A 21426-nucleotide genomic window follows, 5' to 3' on the forward strand; every position below is an offset into this window, starting at 1 on the left:
CGTGGGCTGCTTTCTCCTGGACCGTTTGTACATATTTTGTCTGGGCCTCTTATTTTTCCCTTTATGGGCCTTGTTTATCTTTTCCGCCCATTTCATCTAATGTTGTTTTTCTCACTCTGAGTGGAGTGTACTGTGTGAATTAACAAAAATTACAAGGACGCGCATTGTTCTAGTCCTGATGTGTCATTGTTATATACTTTCCCTTTTTGTTCATTTTTTTTGTTTCTAATTTCTTTCTTATTTTCTCATTTTTCACATAATTTTATCCCTAAATTTCAGATTTCCTTTTTATCTTATTTACCAAAAATTGTACTGTTTATATTAGGTTTCTCATGTGCAAGGTTTGTCTTGTCATTTTTATTTTGTATTGTTATGCTCTATTTTTACATGCGTCTTGTTGTGTCTATAATCCTATTCTTATATAACCTCGGTTTATTTTAGAGAGATATTGGTATTTTGTTTGGATTTTAATACCTGTGTATATCTCTTGTAGATATGATGTGTAACATGTACTTGAATTTGTGCCGATGTAATACGAACTAGCTTGCTGTAGGTAACACAATTGTTTAGCTTGGGTGGAACACATTAGCCGATTGATGCGGAGTCACTCCCCTTTGCGCGCGGACAACCTAGCAGATTTCTTCTATACGAGAGAAAAGAATGCCCCAATATTTTTCCCCCCTCTCAGAAAAATCCTCTACTTCTCTCAAAGGATTGCCAAAAAAAAAACATATGTCTGCGGAAAATCAATTGTAGTACAGTCCCGTCAGTCTGGTTTCAGTCAACAAAAACCAAGCTATCCATTCTAGCACCTAACCTAATAATTAGTGGGTGTTGAATAACCTCATTATCCTGGTTCAGGGCTCTAGGAGTGGCTGACTGAGAAAGTATATATAATCTCGAATAATTGGCACACAAACCTGAAGGAAACCGAGGCGACAGCAGATGTCTCCTCTTGATATTTCTAACGGAGCTTAATTTGCCATGACCTTCAGTTGATTCGGGCGCATCAACTAGAGATGATGATAAACAGGGACAGCATTTATTCATCCAGATGCCGACGATGAGGAAGTGATCAGCTCGAGATGTCGATTAGATCAATGGAACAAACAGTCAGAGTTCACCAGGCCATCTGGCTGAACATGCTGGAGGCCGGAGACGGTGACCAGCATAATAAAGAGGGTCGTAACATTCAGTGTGCCATCATATATACTCTGTGGAGTGCTCACATCGAAATCATTTTTATTAGGTGCTGATTCATTTTCAGTCGTATTGTGACGAGAGAATGCAGCAGATCAGCATTGGGTCAGTCTCAAGTCTCAACTTATGCAGAAAAAGGCAGGGCTTTTTCTTACTGGGGAACCGAGCGATAGAGTAGGGTGATCGGCCAAACATGCTGGAAGCGAGCGAGACAGCAACTTGTACAGGCACAAGTGGACGACCTCCCATACTGTGTCGTCAAAGTAAGACTTGACAAGAATGATCTGACCATCTTTGTTTAGAGTCATTTGACTGGAGAAATAGCAGCTTGCTATTGCTTACATTGCTGATACAGCACCGCTTTAACTGATGTAAGCTTTGCTTTCTGATGGTCTACCCTACACTTTGTTCTAATCACGCTGCTGCCTCGTGCGCGGAAATAAGCATATACTATACGGTCCATGACGAGCGCTGCGAATCTGAAGTGGTTGGGATATTTTTTTTCCCAGACAGCCCTAGAGCAATCACTAAGGGCATGTACAACGGGCCGTAGTCTACCGTAGACATGCAATGTATTTTTACAAGAAACCCCCTCCGCGACCGCATGAGCGACGCTCTCGTCGTCTCGCTCGTCTACGAGCGAAGCTCGTGCTCCGAGACCGAGGCGACGACTGAACGCGCGTTGTAGGAAGCGATGCGGGGAGACGACGGCAGCAAGGATCCGGTGCGCGCGGGGGAGGAATTCCTTTGCCGCCCAAGGTTCGCGCCATAATCCTCCCCCCATCCCCCCTCCCCAAAATCCCCTTCCTTCTCTTCCTCAAATACTGAATCTTCCCTCCCCATCGAACCCTAGGTCGGGTCCCAATGTCACGGCAAGCACGGAAGGAGGCAGCGGCGGCGGCGCGAGATGTACTGAAGTCGGCTCGGGTGCGCAAGGCACGTGCGGCACCGATGCGGAAGGGGGCGCCAATGGAGAAGGTCTCTGGAGGAGCTAGAGCGCCGCCTATGCTGGAGGTGAGTAGTTTGAGCAGGGCAGCGCATGTGCCAGAGCAGAGGAGTTTGGGATGTGGCGCTGGCGACTTCTTCAACGGCAGCGACGACTTCTTTGGTAGCCCCGGACAGAGCTCCCAACCATGGAATCCTCAATCCTCAGATCCTGCAATGTGGTACTCTCTTCTAATTTTGCTCAGTCCCTTTATGTTTTGATGGTTGAGCATGGATTCTGTGAAGAGCAGAGCATGGTTAGCACTACTAGTTGTTATCATGAATTAATGGAATGAGTTCTCTGTTTTTGTGTGGTTAAATTAAGAATTAGTCCCTTTAGTTGTGTCCTTTAGTTGTAAAATTAAAGATCTGGACAACCTCTCCATCATGGGCTACGATTTATCTAGTCTTTGAGTGCAGCATTGTTTATTATTATGATTACAGGGAACAAATGCAACACCTCCCGGAGGCTTCACCAATTTCATCCAGCCCAACATGTCCCAAAATTTCATTTTTGGTGGACAACCATCTCAATATGCACCATTCAGGCAGCCGCGGAATATGCAAGATGTACAATCAGAAGAGGAATTTTCGACTCCTATTTCAGCAAAGGACAATAACCCATATGTTAATGTTGACAGCGGTGAAGAGGCACCTAGGACTGAGAAGCGAATATTTTGGAGTCAAGAAGAAGATGTCAGGATGGTGAGTCTCACTGCAATGTCATTTACATATGAACTCATGGTTGCTTAATACAATAGATGAGATAATATTTAATTTTTACATTTACAGATTAGCTCCTGGCTGCTCAATTCAACAGACCCAACCTGTGGTGCTGATAGGAAGAATGAGCAATATTGGAGTGATGTTGAGGTCACATACAATGAAACTACACCAAGTCATAGGGCCAGGAATGCCAAGCAAATCAAGGACCGTTTTCATAAGGTAAATAGGTGGACTGACCTATTTCATAGTGCTTGGTTGAAGGCTAGAATGATTTATACTAGTGGCTATAATGATCTAATGTGGATTGAGAAGGCCCATGTGTTCTATATAGAAGACAATAAGAAACTCAATCTAGGACCCTTTGTGTTGATGGAAGTTTGGAACACAGTCAAAAATGAAGCAAAGTGGATTACATACAAAAATGGGCTTAAAGCAGCAAGAAAAAGAAAGGGTCCAGGCAATGAGAAGAAGGAGAGGCTGAGGATCATACAGATGTAGATGAACTTGATGATCAGCCTAGACCAATGGGGCAAAAACTAGTTAAAAAGCTTAAATATGCCACAATTAAGGATGTGAACCATATAGATCTTGAAGAGCTGGACAAATTTGGTAAAATCCAGGATGAACAGAATGCAAATAGGCTGAAAGTATTGGAAGTGCAGCAGAAGTTATCATCTGAGAAGATAGAACAAACAAAGCTTGCTCATCTTGCAGCAAAGGAACAGAAAGAGGTAGCACAGATGCAAAGGGAGGCAAGAAAATATGAATTAGAGACTAGGATGTTTGAGACATACAACCGCCTTCTGTCAATGGATTTATCATTGATGTCCAATGAAGAAAAGGAAGATCATGCAAATACTATGAAGTGTTTGAAAAAGAAACTATTTGCTGAGAATTGAGGTTAGTGTCATGAAAGTAACCATTTGTTATTTTCAGATTTTGAAATACTATGTCATTTTCAGATTTTGAGAATTAATCATGCAAATACTATGTCATTTCAGATAAAAGGAAGATAAACTCAAAAGATAAAACATTGCACAGGTTAGTATATCGTGCTTAATTCAATTATTTGATTCTCATGCTATGATGCATAATCTAAAACACATCATAATTTCTCGACCTTGCATCTCACAAATATACACTTTGATTATTCTACAGACTCCAGAAGGTTCACTCCTTGATATTATGCGTACTGCTTATGAACAACTGGGAAGATAAAAGTCAGAGTCACTTCATCAGCTAAAAGGAAGGTCAAGTGGTTGTTCTCTTTCTTTTTTTTGGAGAATGTGGTGAGTCAAGTGGTTGTTCTGTCTACTGTGGAAGGTCAAGTGGTTGTCTAGTGTGAACTGAACTGAACTGAATTCTTAGTTGTGTCTACTGTGAACTGAACTGAATTCTCATTTGTGTCAAGTGTGAACTGAACTGAATTCTAGTGTGAACTTTTTGTTTTGCCGTGTGTCTAGTGTGAACTGAGCTGAATTCTCATTTATGTCAAGTGTGAACTGAATTCTCATTTGTGCCGTGTGAACTCATTTGTGCCATATGTATATAAATTGAACTGTGCTGTGTGCATCTCAATTGCATCATTTTTGTTATACCAATGTCGTCGAGTGAAGTACCTGGAGGCGATGAAGCAGCAGGCACTGAAGGTGATGGAGGGCTGCTCTCTGGTGGCGATGGAGGGCTGCTCTCTGATGGCGATGGTGGTGATTTTTATGCTGTTCTTGAAGAAATTGATCCAGCGGAAGTATATACCCTTGTTGATTTTCTTGTCGAGGATGAAATAATGGAAGCATTTGGAAAGAGGATTGGCGAGAAATTGAAGGCCACTATGGAAGGAGCTTCTTCTGAGCCACCTCGCCGTCGCCAGCGTCAAAGTGGTCCGCGAAGGTACATACCTAGGCCAAGAGAAAAGGGACATGATGATTTAGTTGCTAATTATTTTTCAGCAAATCCTATCTATCCCGATGAGATGTTCCGTAGGAGGTTTCGGATGAATAAGCATTTGTTCCTTCGAATTGTCGATACTCTCTCTAATTGGGATATTTTTTTTACCCAAAGAGTTGATGCAACGGGTCGAGATAGCCACTCGCCTCTCCAAAAGTGCACTGCAGCTATTCGAATGCTAGGATATGGCACAGCAGCTGATGCACTAGATGAGGTATTGAAAATTGCAGCAAGCACTTCTTTGGAATGTTTAGGAAAATTTGCCAAAGGGATAATTGAATGTTTTGGTGCCGAGTACTTGCGTCCTCTGACCAGTGATGAACTAGAAAAAATACTTCAAGAGAATGAGGCACGTGGCTTTCCAAGCATGATAGGAAGTATTGATTGTATGCATTGGGCATGGAAGAATTGTCCAAAAGGTTGGGCTGGCATGTTTACTCGTGGTGACAAAGGGAAACCTACTATGATCCTTGAGGCGGTAGCATCTCGGGACCTTCATATATGGCATGCTTTTTTTGGTACCGCCGGGTCTCAAAATGATATCCAAGTGTTAAACAAGTCACCATTGTTCATTCATGCCATAAAAGGAGAAGCCCCCCGAGTGAGTTATACTATAAATGGAACGCAATATGACACAGGGTATTACCTTGCCGATGGAATATATCCTGAGTGGGCAGCCTTCGTGAAGACAATAAGCAAACCTCAAACGGACAAACATAAATTATATGCGCGACGACAAGAAGGAGCAAGGAAGGATGTCGAGTGCGCATTTGGCGTGTTGCAATCCCGTTTTGATATTATCAACCGTCCGGCACGGTTATGGAAAAGGAATGATGTTGTCAATATAATGCAAGCTTGCGTTATCATCCATAATATGATAGTGGAAGATGAAAAAGATTTGGTTAGAATTCCAATTAATTTGAATGAAAATCCGAGTGGAACCATTGTCCTACCACCGGAAGTGAATACAAATGACAACCCTAATCCATGCTTTGTGGAGGTTCTTAACAGAAACTCGGCTATCCGGGCTACCTCTACACATCGTCAACTCAAGAATGATTTAGTTGAGCACCTATGGAAGCTTTTTGGGCCAAGAGGAGGTTAGAGCCATATGTCCAATCATATGGTGACTTTATTATTATATCTTGTATTTCTAAAACCATTTCATATGTTGATTGAAATGGTGACTTTATTATTATATCATATCATGTACTTCTAAGACCATTTCATATGATATATATATATATAATTATTACATACATGTTTATTTTACACGTCATGCGGAATATTTGAATTGATTGTGTATTGTCTCATGTATGCAACAAAATGGCTACAAAGATCAAGTATGCACTAGATCATCATGATTTGTGTGTCAAAACATGAATTAAACACCCTGCAAACAACCAAACAGACACCCATTGTACAAGCTGTCTGTTTAAGCTGTCTGTTTGGGTTAAAAAGACAGCAGCCGTCTACAGGGTTGTACATGCCCTAAGAATACCTTAATTGTTTGAGCCACACTAAATAAGCTTTGTCTGTCACAGACACACACCTGCGCACTGACCATTCAGTCCTACATATCTTCAGCTGTCAGTGCGCGCGCAGTGGTTCAGCTGCGTTTTCATATATCTCGGGCGGACATAGTAGATGACAGGCAGGGCTGGTGCGAGCTGACGTGGCGCGTACTTGTCAACCCCGGATCCGTAATCAGTGACGAACAACTTGGGAGTTGTTTATTTGTGTTTGACTGCTGCTCGCTACTACTAGCTCTAAAATGTTGTTGTTTTTTTCCTGATTTGTGATTCTGATGGTGTGATCTCAAGAAGTCAAGTCACCTTTGCAACCACTCCTTTAAATCAGACGAGCTAGTTGTTGTTCAGTTAGGGAGAAAGCAGAAACTGAGTAAGCAAATAGCTAGGAAACGCACGCGCCGCCTGAAGATTCAGGTAATAAATGGTCTGCCCTGGATGCTTGCCTGCAGCCCCTACGTCAATCCAGCAGATTTGGATACTTTCATTTGTTTAAATGTTGGCTATCTGACCAGACCTTGCATTGCATCCAGCTCTACCTTTTCTTTAGTACATCCTGATGTATGTACAGAACCAGAGAGTCAAGGCGGCTAGCAGCAACGATGAACGGGTTCAATACACAATATATAGGCGGCACATAGCATAGCTTCCTGAATATTGCAGTTTGGTGCCTACCAAGAACTGAACAACCATTGGACTTTGAAGCCGCAGCAGTTCCTTGCAGTTTCAGACCACTCATGCCATGTTTATGTCAGTATAGCATAACGCACCAACCTTGCATGGTCAAGACATAATAAGCTGTATCCAGATGTTTTCCTACCCTTGTGCCGTGCACGTACGGCCGATCATCACTAGTTTATCGCCGGACGTGCGTGCGTGCGTGGCACGGCCGGAGTGCTTTGACTCGCGACGCGCACGATCCGTGATCGATCTGTCGGAATGGGGGGCGCAGCGCCTGCACGTACGAAAGCTTCCCGGGGAAGAAGACGGAAAGGTGGCAGGGCGAAGACGCTGCCGCGCGGCCGAACGGATAGCATTCTTAACTCGCAAGCATGCGCGCGGGCGGGGGTCAGAGATTTCGCCGTGGACCGGCCGAACTCGCCCGCCCGGCCTCGTCGCTGACGCCGTTCCCCTTTGCCGCGCGCTGCCTGCCGTGCTGCCGGTGTTGGAGAGGCGTGGGAGCACAAGCAATGAACAGAAAGGCGGTGGGGTCTTTGAAAAGGCCTGGGCTACTTGGCTACTAGCTCCTAGGCTCCTAGCTGTCTACCCTGCCAGCAGTGTATGTGATCGTGCGGTGGCGCGCTCCATGGACCGGCCAGGCCAAGCCTCGTCGATCTCATAAGTCTCGAGAAGCAACACGACCGGCGCGGCCGCGGGCGAGGTGGCCTGACCGGCGTCGCGCCATGTGTGCCGCCGCCCGCCGGCGACGATGATTGGTGGCGCGCGCGGGTCGCCATCCGATCCGCTTTGTTCCGTTTGACCTGGGCGGGGGCACCGGTGGCGGTGGGTTGCTTGCTACAGCGCGCAGCATGACCGGGCACGCGAGCGAGCGACGGCGCCAGTGCGTACGTGCGGGCAATGATGAGACTGGGGGGGGGGGGGGGGGGGGGGGGTGGCGAACGACGTGTGACGCGCAGCGGCCACCCCCGCGCGGCTACGTCCCCGACGGTGATGACGGCGATGCTGACGGGCGGGTGCGGTGGGACAGCTGCTGCCATCACGAGCGGTATCAATCAACTTGAGGAACCACGCGGATCAAAGGGGAAGATCAGTCAGATCATCAGAGAGCTAGGAGGAGTTAACGACTGTTGTGCACTTAATTAGGATGCGCGCGCGCGCTATAATTAATCACAGTAGTGAACTAGTAGTGATCAGTGGTGACAACGAAACGGGTCATGATGATCGATCGCCATGATTTTCGGGCGAGTCCGGGACCGAGCGCACTCGAGATCGAGCCCGTCGTCCTCGTCACGGATACGTGGCGATCGAGGAGCCGAGGCGGGATCCGATCGTCCCCGTCGCGTCGTCCTTGCAGCAGCGAGAGAAAGCAACACGCAATGATTAGAGGGAGATAACCTTCTTTAATGGAGCGGGGGTTTGTACTAAAACACCCCGCTCGCCGGACGCAATCGCCCCCGCGCGCGGTCGCCATCGGAGCTGTGCTGTGTACTGTGCCGCCGATCACGAACCCCCCGGCCGGCCGGTGCGCGCAGCGAGCTAGCAGCTAGCGTAGCGGGGGGCTTCCTAACCAACGTGACAGCGCGATCGAGCCGCCATGTGCTCCGGGGGCGAGCACGGGACAGGACCACGGCGCCGGAAAGCTAGGGCGCCCCGCGAACCGAACCGACCCCGAGCGGGGCGCTCGCGGGCGGCGCTGATACGCGTGCGCGGCGGCCGTCGCGACACGCGACCCGGCCCGCGCGCGGTTCCGATCCGGCACGGGAGGTCGCCGTCGCCGCCTCATGGCCGGTCGCCCTCGCGCGGCCGCAGGAAAAAAAAAGAAAAGCGAGGGGCAGACGTGCACCGGGACGGCGCCCGCGCTGCTGGCTGCCTGCCTCCCCACCCAGCCGCGGCTTGACCAGCATGGCCGCATCGTCATTGTTGCCTGCCGCTTTTGCTGCCTTCTCTGCCGCCGGCCTGCTCACCGCAGCCAGCCAGCCAGCGTACCGAACTGAAAAAGCCTGAGACGGAACGAAAGGCCTGCCACCAGCCACGGATGCGCGCGTCCGTCCCGGGCACGGGTCTCTCTCGGCCTTTTTTTCCCATCTGCCTCAGCTGATCCACGACGCCTGCCGCGTCCGGCCGGCCATCCCTCGATCGGAGCTCCAGGAAGATATCGATCGAAGGGAAAACGCACGTGCGCGGTCGACCTGATCTGGCTCCATACATACACGTAGGTACGTGGCGCCGGCCGGCCGGCCGGCCGGCAGGCGGGCGGGCATGCAAATCCATCCGCGGATCCACGCCGCGTCGCTGTCGGGCCCTCTCCTCCCGCGCGCATGTCCATTGGCAGGGCCAGCCGTTGAAATGTGGAATGGCCAGGGCGAGGGGGACGACGGAGACGACGCGCGCTGTGCGGCGACGGGGACATGCGCCGAGACGATACGCGGCTACAGTACCGAGTGGTCCGGCCCCGCCGCGCCGAGCGCATCCGCGTCGTCCCCGTTCCCACGGCCCCACCCGGCCGCCGGCCGGCCCGGGATGGCGCCACGGGAGGCCGAGCCGCCGAAGGAGATGGCTGCTAGCTGCAACAGGGATGTGCCGTATACGCGTGGCCTGGTGCTCTGGTGATCTGCTGCGGGCGTATCCGATGCGTACGTAGTCACATGTACCAGTACGTATATCTATGTTTTGTATGGGATATACAGTACAGTTATACCCACGTACTTGTCCTGATAATGTCGTGTACGCCTCCGGCCGTACATCTGTAACACCGCCACCGCATGGTGAATGGCGGTGGTGCGGGTACGAGTACGAAGGCGAGGGATGTCTTTTCACCCGTAGCGACGTGCACGAATCCACCAACCTCGTGTTACAGAAAAGGACCGATGAGTTCGTACACGTCCGTCCCACACGACTCGTTTCGCTCTTACATCCTTCAAAAAAAGAAGATGCGCGATTTTTTTTAGAAAAGAAAAAATCCATCGAGAAAGAACGAACAAATGAGTTGGGTAGAGAGTACTGTTCCTGAGCGAGAACGATTTAAGGTTTGTGGGTTTCGCATCAAAATCCGATGCATCCGTAGTAGTAGGAAACGGTTGGCAGGCATACCGTCACCTCTGCAAGTCACACTGTGACAAAATAGCCGTGCATGGTAGAGAATAAATGGAACAGACATCAACTCAGGTAAGGTCGAGCCATCAAATCGATGGGATCGATCCACTCAAACTGAAAATAAGCGGGCCTACACGGACCCGACTGGAAAGATCTCGCGGTCCTCGCATGATCTCGATGTGGATGAGTGCACAAAAGAAATATCTACAGTTCTGGGCACGCCTGCCGTTAACTGTGACTGTGAGCTCATACACGCATGCGCTGATGGCCGGCCAACAGTACGGAAATGGCCAGAAATTCAGATCTCGTAGTGCCACAACGTAGGGCAGGGTTACATGGGCCACTACGTTGGATCTGCAGTGCTCCCCGATAATTGGACGAGGATCATGCGTGGTCTTCGTAGTAGCAGTAGCATGCTGCTGCAGTGCCGAGAGGTCCACGAACTCCACACTCGGCGCGTACTTGGCTGCCGATGAGGTGCGCTGCTCGCTGCGAGATGCTAGCTGTACGCGTCTCCGAGGGGCTAGCTGGGGACCTGCGTCTTTTGGCGTATGGGCACTCGGCCGGACAGGCCAAACGGGATGGGGCGCCAACTGTCGCGTCAACTCGTTCTTGACACAGAAGTTACTGTATGGACGTATCAGCTCCGAAGAGGCGGGTAGTGCTGTATTTGGCACGATGTATATTCTTTATCTTGCCCATAACGCGAGTACGCGACGAAGTCTGTGTCGCCCATACCAAAGAAGGGTCTGTTTCAGTTGGGAGGAATTCGCACGGGAGATACTGTTTTGCTAGACCCCATGGCTACTGATCTAGTTGCACAACATGTGCAGCAAGTTTGTTAAGTCTAGCAACACTACCTCCACTTGTATAATATACACATAATTCATGTTAAATATTCATTAGTTTTGAATAATTTTCGATTTTCCGTCAAAATTCTCGAATGATATTGAAGGATCATGTGCAAGATAGGTAAAAAAAAGTAACCACTCCATGTCCATAAAAGTCAAAAGGTTAACTAGGAGACCCATAACCCCCGCCCGGACAGCCGGCCGCCGGGCCACCAAGCACCAGCACCACCGCGTGCTGTTGCTTCGCCGCCACGTCTCTTTCCCTCTAAAACAGCAGCACCCCCGGCCCGGCCACCTCATCGCGCAGTATATAAGCCCCCCCTCGTCCCCCTCCCACCTTTAATTTCCCCTTAACAACTCCACCACCACTCTCCCTCCGGAAGAATCCGTCCACAACGAGCTCAAAAGGTTAGGGGCCTCCTTTTCGATCTCCAGATCCGCACCTGTATGTTCTGATGGTGCTACCTGTGATCTCTGTTTTTCTTTATGCGCTCGCCATGTACTAGCTATCAGCCGTGCTGCATCGACCCAGCTTCGTCGTCGTTGCTTGTTTAATTTTGGTTCTTGATTATTGAAGTGCTTTGCTCTAGCTAGGTCCACAATTGATTTTTCCTGATTTTTCTTGTACTATCTATCACCAATCATCTTCGTCAAGTCGTTGTTTATGCTTACGAGTACTGCTTGTGTTTTTGTGCATCTCATCAGGCTGTGATCAAACCGAAGGGTTTAGACGGCGATCCTTAGCTCAGTAGCCAGGCAGGAGATGGAGCACGACGTGCACCATCACCAGCAGCAGCAGCGGCGGCGGCGGCAGGAGGGCATGGAGCTGCCCCCGGGGTTCCGGTTCCACCCCACCGACGAGGAGCTCATCACGCACTACCTCGCCAGGAAGGCCGCCGACCCGCGCTTCGCCCCGCGCGCCGTCGGCGAGGCCGACCTCAACAAGTGCGAGCCATGGGACCTGCCCGGTATGTACAGCCTCGATCTGCGTGGTCGATCGCTGCAATCTTGTCGCCATCAGATTCTATTCGAGGTCTGTTCATTAATGATTGACTCCACACGTGCGCGCTATCTATGGTGTGCAGCTCGGGCGACCATGGGGGAGAAGGAGTGGTACTTCTTCTGTGTCAAGGACCGCAAGTACCCGACGGGGCTGAGGACGAACCGGGCCACCGAGTCTGGCTACTGGAAGGCGACGGGCAAGGACCGGGAGATCTTCAGGGGCAAGGCCCTCGTCGGCATGAAGAAGACGCTCGTCTTCTACACGGGGAGGGCGCCCAAGGGCGGCAAGACCGGCTGGGTCATGCACGAGTACCGCCTCGACGGCAAGCACGCCGCCGCCGGCAGCAGCAGCAGCCTCGTCCCCTCGATCAGAGCTGCCGCGTCAAAGGTGCGCGTTTCTGCCCGTGCATGCCATCGATTCCCTTTGTTATCACGGATTTGGTCCGGACCATTTCCTCGCCAGCGAGCGAGTGGCGTGTGGATCCATCTAACCGCTGTTTGCTGCTTTGGCCGCGCAGGACGAGTGGGTGCTCTGCAGGGTGTTCAAGAAGAGCATCGAGCCGCCTGTGGTGGCTGGCGGCAAGAGGTCGTCGGGCGCATGCATGGAGGTGGTGGACGTCGTGGGGCCGTCCATGTCCATGGCGGACGACCTCGCCGCGTGCGCGCTGCCTCCGCTGATGGACGTGTCCGGCGGCAGCGCCGCCGCCATGTCGCTTTCAGCGGCGGCGGCGGCCATCGAGCTGCCGCCGCCGCCACATCACGTGACCTGCTTCTCCAACGCGCTGGAGGGCCAGTTCCTGAACCCACCCTTCCTGCTCCCCTCTGCGGGCCCCGCGGCCGCGGACCACCTCGCCATGGCGGCCTCCGCCTCGCCGTTCCTGGCGAGCATGGTGCCGACGCAGTACGACGGCGCCGCGGGCGTGGGCGGCACGGTGCACGAGCTCCTGCAGGAGGGCGGCGGGTGGTACGGCAAGCTGGGCGAGAGGGAGCGGCTGAGCGGCGGCGCGTCGCAGGACACCGGCCTCACCTCGGAGGTGAACCCCGCCGAGATCTCGTCGCGGCAGCACATGGATCACCATGCTGCCTCCCTTTGGGGTTACTGAGCTTCATCTCCTCTGCGATCATTAAAAATTGAATTAGTATCAGTCACCGGATTGGAAACGGGGATTATTGTTGTATTGTACTAGTGCAATTGAATATATATTATCATGCAAAAGGGGAAAAAGAAGTTGTGAGGAAGTTTGATTGTATAATTGTAGATTGATTTGGTTTGGAGTTACTACTATAATGGGATACCAATAGCACTATGGAATGGCAATCGGAAAGGTCCACTTGGAGCGCGGAAATGCTGCAGTAACCCCACAACGCGTTAACATTATTGTTGTGCAACAACTGGAAAGGTCCATTTTGAACGTGAAAATTCTAAGGTTAATCCTGCAACGCACTAAGAGTATTTTCATGCGATAGCAGGAAAGTTCCGCTCCTCAATTCCGCAGCATTCAAATACTGCTGCTGCTGCTGCTGCTGTAACCGCTGGAAAGGTCCTGATGTGACGCCGAAATTTTGCAGTAATCTCGCAACACACTATGGGTACTTTTGTGTACTTTCAGAAAAATATTACAATCGTGTAACAACTAAAGATGCCATTTGGATTGCAGAAGTTAAGGCTATATTCATGTGAAAGTCGGAAAGATCCATTTAGAAAGCAGAAATTCCGCATCAATCTCGCAACATACTAAGACTATTGCTGTGTGGCAGCTCGAAAAAGATCTACCTGGAGCGCAGAAATTCCACGGTAACATGATGTTATTATTTCTACACGGCAAAACAGGGCCATTAAAATTTGGACATTGGTCGAAAGGGAAATATCCAGCTGATGGAGCCTATCTAGCAAGAGCTTCTCCCTTTGAAAGGGAAACAGATGGAAGTGCTATCATCGTAAACCTAAAAGCTTGACTTATAGTCGTGCCGGGCTAATCCAGCATTAAACCCCCTAGCGCGGTTTGGTGGCGGGCGCCTGAGCTATCAGTCCCCCCCTCGCCACCTTTTGTCCCGTGCCCCAGCGCACGCACCTCATCATCTAGCTGGGACGGCCGCCGGGGATGCCTGTTGCCTGGCAACGCATGCCGGAGCGCGCCGCGCCCGCCGCTGCGGAACCGGCCGCCCGGCACGCCTCATGCCACCGCACCACCACTTCCACTTGGCTCCCCATGCCGCGTTGCGTCCCCGGCGGCGCAGGGGAGGGTGGGTGGAGCCCGCGGCGGGCGATCCGGCCCCCACGTCATCCGTTTTGTCCGTTCGCCCGCATCGGCACCGGTGGTGGCGCGCCCGCGGTGCCTCCCGTCGCCCGCGTCCGCTCCACCCCAGCCGTCGCTCTCAGCCCAGCACGGCGGACCCGCGGGCCGCGCTCCGGCCGGTCGTCATGAGCGGCAGTGACGCGACGAGACGGGCTGGCTGGAGCCGGAGGGGAGGTTGGTTCACCTGCTAAAAAAAACGATCGCCATGTGCCCAAAGGGGGCGAATCCCGCGGGGACAGGTGCGCCCGCTTCTAGATCCTCTGATTCTCCGGGCCTGTCGCGTACCGGGTGCTTGCCGGGGGGATTATCTTAGCATATCTCCCCGGCTTTCTTTTAATCTGTCCCGCATCTTTGGACTGGGAGTTTCGGATAAAGACGCATGCGATTAGTTATCGTGCGTAGTGTGTGTTGAAGTCCGCGTATCCGGCTGTCTCTACGTGTACGCGGACTGCCCTGCCAGGTCGATCTCTCATTTTGTTTATCCGTGGTCGGGGGTTGGAAGCAGCCGAGCCGGTGTTGGGAATATGTCGGGCATGATTCCGAGCTGGAGAAACGCCACCGATAGATCACAGAACCGACCCTGCTGGCGTGCCGACGCGCGGAGCCATTTGATGTGAAATTGCAGGACGGGATGCAGGGTCCAGGCTCCTCTGCTATTTCTTTTCCAGGAACAAAATTAAAAAAAAAAGAAGAAGCAAGTTGGGCAGATCCATCACAGCCCCCATCGCCCTCAGCCACATCAGGAGAACACGTCCGCAGGGCCGAAGTGGCGCGAAGCTATGGGCGGGGGCTTCTTATTTTTCGTTTCCGGCAGTACTGAGGATCTTGACAGGTTTCAGGAGGCCGTTGCGCGTACATGGGTACTGCCGGGTGCTCGTGCGGTGCGACGAACCGGGTCAAGATACGTCGCGGAGAGCCGGGCATATCCCTGTCAGCAGGGGACGCCTCTGGATATAACAAAAGTTGGTCGAGACAAGGGAAGATATTCGCACGCCAAAGATAAATTGCGAGGAATGGGAGCGGAAAAGGACGCGGGGGGTGGAAATTGGTGTGGCGTGGATGGGACGTGGAGCTTTGTATTTGATCCGTGACTTTAGGTTTTACCTCTTGGTCTTGGCTACACCCTAGACCTGGCCTTTTTTCCTTTTTGCAACATTGGAAGAAGAAATTATTCTTGAGATAATTCCGAGGTCAATTCAGGTAAAAAAAACATGACACGTGGATTCGAACATGAGCACCGTAGAATGAGCAAAAGAGAGTTTCAGCAAAATTTCGAGTGGGACTGGGACAGGAGGCTAAAAGAATATAGTGAACAAAACATACAACGAATTCAGAATGCAAACATTTGCCACACCATCAAAAATAAAAAAATGGCCTATAAGGCAAGTTGGGCAATGGCCCATACAACAATAGGGAGGCCTGGCCCAGAACAACATAAAACAATACATTTGGAGCCCTGGACTGGACCATCAACAGAAAATCAAAAAAAGGGATCCGGAATGGTTCGGGGCATTGAACCCGACGTGAATCGAACACGCAACCTTCTGATCTGGAGTCAGACGCGCTACCATTGCGCCACGGATCCGGAGGTGATAGTGGAGATAATTTAATCTTAATAAAGTATCCCTGTCGTATAAAGTTAATCGCGCCGCTTGCTCTTCCTCTGCACTTGCGAAGTGTTATCGCCTTTACCGAAGGTAATAACTTGTGACCGCTGTCAGTTGCAGGGTCATAATTAGGAGTACTAAGCAGCATGTCTCTATCCCCTTCCATGTTTCGCAAGTACTCCTACCGTCCTACGTACGTACGTGCGGAAGAACAAACCCTCATAGGCGGCGCGCGATCAACAAAAGCTAGCGGATGCGCACGCCCATGAATGCCCGATCCGATCCCTCGACTCGACATGTACAAGACACGCCGCATCTACGGCTTATAACTACGCGTGCCCCCGGCGATCAGAACCGCGGTATTAATATTATCGCGGCATAATCACGCGGTACCATCCCGATCTAACCCGCCGGCCGCCTAACACGATCCGTCCAATCACGCGTAACCGCGCGCGGCAGCAGCCCCAGCTACTCCCGTAGCGTAGTTCCGCGCCGTCGTTCGCCGCGGCGGCGCTCGTCGGAACGAGGCACGCGTGCCGCGAACGACGAGCTCAGGGAGGGAACGAGCGAGCGACGGCGCGCGGGCGGACATGTCCTCGCTTCCCGTATTGATGGAACCATGTGTCCCTGTCGGCGTCCTCCCCTCCGGGGCCAGGCCCCCACCGTTGCTGGTGGTTGCGCCGTCCGTTCGGCCTGTTCGCCGGCGAGGCGCGCGCGAACGCGGGCGCGAGCTAGGAGTTGCTGCCTGCGTTGCATGGATATGAATTTGAATCGACCCATGCGGTCTGAACTGAAACTCTGAATTCTGAAATCGGGTGGAGCGAACGACCGGGGCAGCTTGCTTTTATTGGGCTGTTCGGACTTCAGAATGAATGGATAGGCGATGCAGGTAGCGTTGGCTGAAATTGGCGGCAGACTTTGGGTTCAAAAATGTTTCAGAAAATCTTCAGCACACGCACAAGGTTTTATAATAGTACCTCTTATTTATAAATGTTAACACTGCCAGTTCACTCTGTGGGACTAACTTTTGGCCCTTGCTTGTTACCATGATACCATCATCTTGTTTGAAACTGGAACCTTGAATTTAGTATAATTAAGAATGGTCAGACTGTATCAAGTATCAACATATCCAAGTAATTTCACTGAACACCGAGGCCGGCAAGATTAAAAACGGTGCACAAACTGAGCAAACCATGTTGAGCTGTTTTTCAACCTCAACTGGATGGCAGGAACAGAAATGGGTCACTCACTGATCTAAAAGGAGCAACCGTTGGACCGCTGGCTTTCCCGTAATAAATGGGATCATGCGCTCTCATTTAATCAGTTACTGCACTAGTGGTATGCTGTCCGCATGTGCATCACACAGCGTAACTTCTATTTATCCCCTCCTGAGTGTATATGATTGTCGTTCTTACCGCCATAAATGTGCTCTCGCCGGTCCACGCTGGAGCTACGAGCAAGCATTGACCGTGTCAGAGTGCCGCCAGCTGCTGAATTCCCTTCTTCTTCTTCTTCTTCTTCCTCCAATCTTCCTTCAGTCCTCAGTCTCTTCACCTCTGCAGTTTACTTTGGCCAGCTGCTTCAGGTTAAACTCTGCCTGTCTGCCTGCCGCCTGCTGTTGCGGATCTCATCAATGGGAGGTGATCCGTACCTGATTGTTAGGTTGATCATTCTTGGTGCGTGGAACAGGAAAGGTACTGCGTCGTGCTAGTCACCAGTAACTTAATTTGTCCAGTAGTATTGGTCTGCAGCTTCAGTGAATTTCTCTATGTTTCTTTTCCCTTCTCTCTGGAAAACAGGTGTGATTCTTTCTTTCTCTCGCTGACATTTCACATGAACACTTGAAACCTTTGACTGTTGAGCAGCGTGCAGGCTGCAGAGCGCGTACGAGCATCCGAGGTGCGCCTCCTCCCTGATCGGATGGCAGGTCACGTCGTTCTCTGACGGGGGCTGGCGGCTTCGTCTCTTTCGCTTGCATTCGTAGGCCGTAGCTAGCTCAACAGCCAAATTTCGTGTTGGCTTCCTGACTCTGCCAGTTTCTCTTCAAGTGCTTCATCGATTTGAAAGCGATCATTCAAATTTCGTTTCTTAAACTTTTAGGTCGCCCGTGCTTGATAGAATTCAGACGAAGACGGAAAAAAGACCGTGTCTACCACGTTGAATGTGAAACGTTCAGATCGATTGATACTCGTTGAGGAGGTGCACATGGATGTGTCATGCGTGCATGGATCTGTTTACAGGGTGGTCCTGTGGCAATTGGCCATGGAAACCGCACAATTAATGGCTAGAACGATGCACTGTTCGTCTGTTCCTACCAATACCATGATGCGAGTGCAAACTGGACAGGATTTTTCACCGCGGCACCCGCTCTCCGCAAGGCTCTAGTCAGAGTTTTCTTTCTCCATTCCGGAACAAAGAAAAAAAAAGGAATACTAGAATTGGAGCAGACATCTCTTCAGGAACAAAGAAAAAAAAGAGTGCTAGGATTTCAGATCGGGAAAGACTGCAACCGCCATCCCCCAGTGCATTGGCCTTATCTCTTCCAAGCTGTCGAGTAGGGTAAAACAACAGGTCGCTGAAAAAGTGTCAACAGAGTCAATTGGGCAACGACGCGCGGCTTCAGGCCTCACCATTACTCCCCGCCCAGAACAGGGCATACCATGCGTTGCAGTGTAGGGCCGTTACCCTTCCTCCCTCCAGTACAGGTACAGCATACCGCTGCCAGGCACAGTAAACTGACCAACATCTCAAGTGCGTCTGCTCCGACGAGATGGGCCCGTGATCCGGTCAGCCAGCCAGTTACTGCTGTGGACTGTGGCATGAAGATGATCTGGCGCCAGATGCAGTCAAACATCCGGATTCGTACCCGCCCGAAGAAATTAAAACGCTTTGCTTCGAGCAAGAACCCGGATCCGAGGCTCGCTCGGGACGACTCGTAGTCGTAGGCCGTAGCGCGCGCACGGCTGCGCGGCGAGACGGAGAATGAGGAGCGGCGGACCGAACAGTTTAAGCGCATGAATACGTCGCAGCCCGGCCGTCCCTTCCGGTACGAGTACGATGGCGCCGCCCGTGCCCCGCGGCGCGGCGCGGGGAGGGAGGCGGCGGCGCAGCCCGCGGCGAACCAAACCGCTTACCAACCGCTGTCGCCATCAGTCGGCCGAGGTCGGGAACGTACGGTGCGTGCGGCTGGCTCGTTTTCCTTCGCTCCCGTCGCGGCCGCCGCCGCGCGCGCGATGAGCGAACACTAGCGCCGCACGCCCAGGGAGGAGAGGGAGGGGAACGCGCGGCACGCCTGACGGCTGGGCCACCCTCGGGCAAGTCCGCACTGCACGGAAACCCAAGAGGATCCTCCCCCCTCCGACGCCGGGCGCGGGCAGTCAGTCAGTCCAGTACTACTGGCTCCTGCCTGGGGCAGCACGTACGCCAGTCACCCAGGGCACCACGCGCGCCCCCGGCCGCTCTATTTATGCCGTTAGCTAGCGACATGTACCGGGTCACTTGGCCACTAGCCACTCGCTTCGTCTTTTCTCGCTCATCGCCAGAGCAAGCTTCGTCCTTAGGCTTCGCCGCTCCGATCCTCTCCGTCCGGCGATCGCGGCGCGTCCGGCCGGCCGGTCGGGGATGGGGCGGTCGCCGTGCTGCGAGAAGGAAGCCGGGCTGAAGAAGGGCCCGTGGACGCCGGAGGAGGACCAGAAGCTGCTCGCCTTCATCGAGCAGCACGGCCACGGCTGCTGGCGCTCGCTGCCCGCCAAGGCTGGTGAGTGATCTAGCGCTCCCGTTGTTCTGTCCGCGCTCTCGTTCCGCGAGCGTGCTGGCTAGCTAGCTCGTCGGCTGAAGACGCATCATGGGTCAGGCGTGTAGTCTTACTCATGCTGTTGCGTTTGCTGGCGTCGTCGTCAGGTCTCCGGCGGTGCGGCAAGAGCTGCCGGCTCCGGTGGACCAACTACCTGCGGCCGGACATCAAGCGGGGCAAGTTCACGCTCCAGGAGGAGCAGACCATCATCCAGCTCCACGCGCTCCTCGGCAACAGGTGATGTGAATACGTGATAGAACACTCGTGGATCATCATGTTCCTGTGCATGCGCACGCAATTCAGCTGGAATGCCTGCCCAGCCTGCATCTGCAAGAACGTGGTGAAATTGAGGCGAAAAAAAAAAACTAGTACCGTGCCAGGTTATTTTCTTCTGCATGGTTGGTCACACAACCCAGTGGGATTGGCTAGTCACGCTTGCCATCAATGCTGCCGAGCCCGCAAGCCTCGCTGTGCCTCGCCAACCATGTCAGGGCGCGCGCTGGACCATTGTCACCGCTCGCTTGTCGCCCTGGCCCGGCCATGTTGACCTCGCCACGCCCCCATCATTCCGGCCATCCCGGCCTGTCTGTCCGTGTCCGTCCGTCCACGGCCCAGCACCACGAGCACACGAGCTCCTTCAATTCCGCCCTCCCCCGTCGCACCACACGCACCTCCAATCATTTACGCCCACCATTTTTTTTTCTTACCCATGTGAAAATAACAGAGCAGAAGGGGAGAAATGACTGACGCGCTCGCGTGCAATCCGCAGGTGGTCGGCGATCGCGACGCACCTGCCCAAGCGCACGGACAATGAGATCAAGAACTACTGGAACACGCACCTCAAGAAGCGCCTCGCCAAGATGGGCATCGACCCCGTCACGCACAAGCCCCGCGCCGACGCGGGCGGCGCCGGCGCCGCCGCCTCCGGGGCGCGCTACAGGGCCGCCGCGCACCTCAGCCACACGGCGCAGTGGGAGAGCGCGCGGCTCGAGGCAGAGGCGCGCCTGGCGCGCGAGGCCAAGCTGCGCGCGCTCGCCTCGCCGCCACCGCCGCCCGCGCCGGCGGCCAGCGGGCTCGAGTCCCCCACCTCGACGCTCAGCTTCTCCGAGAGCGCGCTCTTCGCCGGAGCGGGCCACGACGACGCGCTCGGCGCGGCGCGCGCGCCCGCCGTCCTGACGCTGCGCTCGTACGGGGAGGCGTTCGGGGAGCAGCACAGCTTCGGTGATGACGCCGACGCGCCAGGCGGCTTCCTTGCCGGCGTCCTTCTTGACTGTGCTGTAGCCGGCGCGGAGCAGAGGTTCGCGGCCGCGTCGGCGGACGCTAGCGTCGGTGAGCAGCAGCAGGAGGAGGACAAGGGCTACTGGAGCAGCATACTGAATATGGTCAACTCGTCCATGTCGTCGTCTTCGTCGTCGTTGACTTCCGAGGCTGTCACGGACCCGGCGATGTACTTGCCGGCGGCGGCAGAGTTCTGAGTAGCCGTCGTGCAACAGTGAATTGAACCTGGGCTAATGTTACTTTGTCATGGATGTTCCTAGGTGTTTTGGTTGTAGTTTATGTGCTAATGGCTGTCGACGCGGTTTCTTTTTAGGTGCAATAAACATGTACTGATTTTGTTTGTTTGTGTGTGTGTCTATGATCTAGTACAAACAATAGTATTAATTGTTAAGCTATCAAGCGCGTTCCTTTGAAATTTGGTGCTTTCCAAGAGTTCAG

General features: G+C 52.5%; 3 protein-coding genes and 1 non-coding gene across 4 annotated transcripts; 3 read left to right on the top strand and 1 right to left on the bottom strand.

Moving 5' to 3' along the window:
* The first annotated feature begins 1757 nt into the window (after positions 1-1757).
* LOC112876419 lies at positions 1758-5968 on the top strand. Its single transcript, XM_025940524.1, has 6 exons — positions 1758-1959; positions 2054-2366; positions 2629-2889; positions 2977-3810; positions 3912-3951; positions 4069-5968. The coding sequence occupies exon 6, from the start codon at positions 4511-4513 to the stop codon at positions 5960-5962; it is 1452 nt and encodes a 483-aa protein (XP_025796309.1). The 5' UTR covers positions 1758-1959; positions 2054-2366; positions 2629-2889; positions 2977-3810; positions 3912-3951; positions 4069-4510; the 3' UTR covers positions 5963-5968.
* A 5322-nt stretch (positions 5969-11290) lies between these two features.
* Positions 11291-13331, top strand: LOC112876426 (NAC domain-containing protein 92-like). Its single transcript, XM_025940537.1, has 4 exons — positions 11291-11419; positions 11717-11979; positions 12097-12401; positions 12532-13331. Exons 2-4 carry the CDS (start codon positions 11775-11777, stop codon positions 13114-13116), a joined length of 1095 nt encoding a protein of 364 aa, XP_025796322.1. The 5' UTR covers positions 11291-11419; positions 11717-11774; the 3' UTR covers positions 13117-13331.
* A 2492-nt stretch (positions 13332-15823) lies between these two features.
* Positions 15824-15895, bottom strand: TRNAW-CCA. Its single transcript has one exon. It is a non-coding gene; the product is annotated as a tRNA-Trp (tRNA).
* A 3565-nt stretch (positions 15896-19460) lies between these two features.
* LOC112894223 (transcription factor MYB106-like) lies at positions 19461-21349 on the top strand. The gene is made up of 3 exons (XM_025961864.1): positions 19461-19674; positions 19818-19947; positions 20480-21349. Exons 1-3 carry the CDS (start codon positions 19539-19541, stop codon positions 21183-21185), a joined length of 972 nt encoding a protein of 323 aa, XP_025817649.1. The 5' UTR covers positions 19461-19538; the 3' UTR covers positions 21186-21349.
* The last annotated feature ends 77 nt before the right edge of the window (positions 21350-21426 follow it).

The sequence above is a fragment of the Panicum hallii genome, chromosome 1, assembly GCF_002211085.1.
Source record: "Panicum hallii strain FIL2 chromosome 1, PHallii_v3.1, whole genome shotgun sequence".
NCBI classification, from domain to species: Eukaryota; Viridiplantae; Streptophyta; class Magnoliopsida; order Poales; family Poaceae; genus Panicum; species Panicum hallii.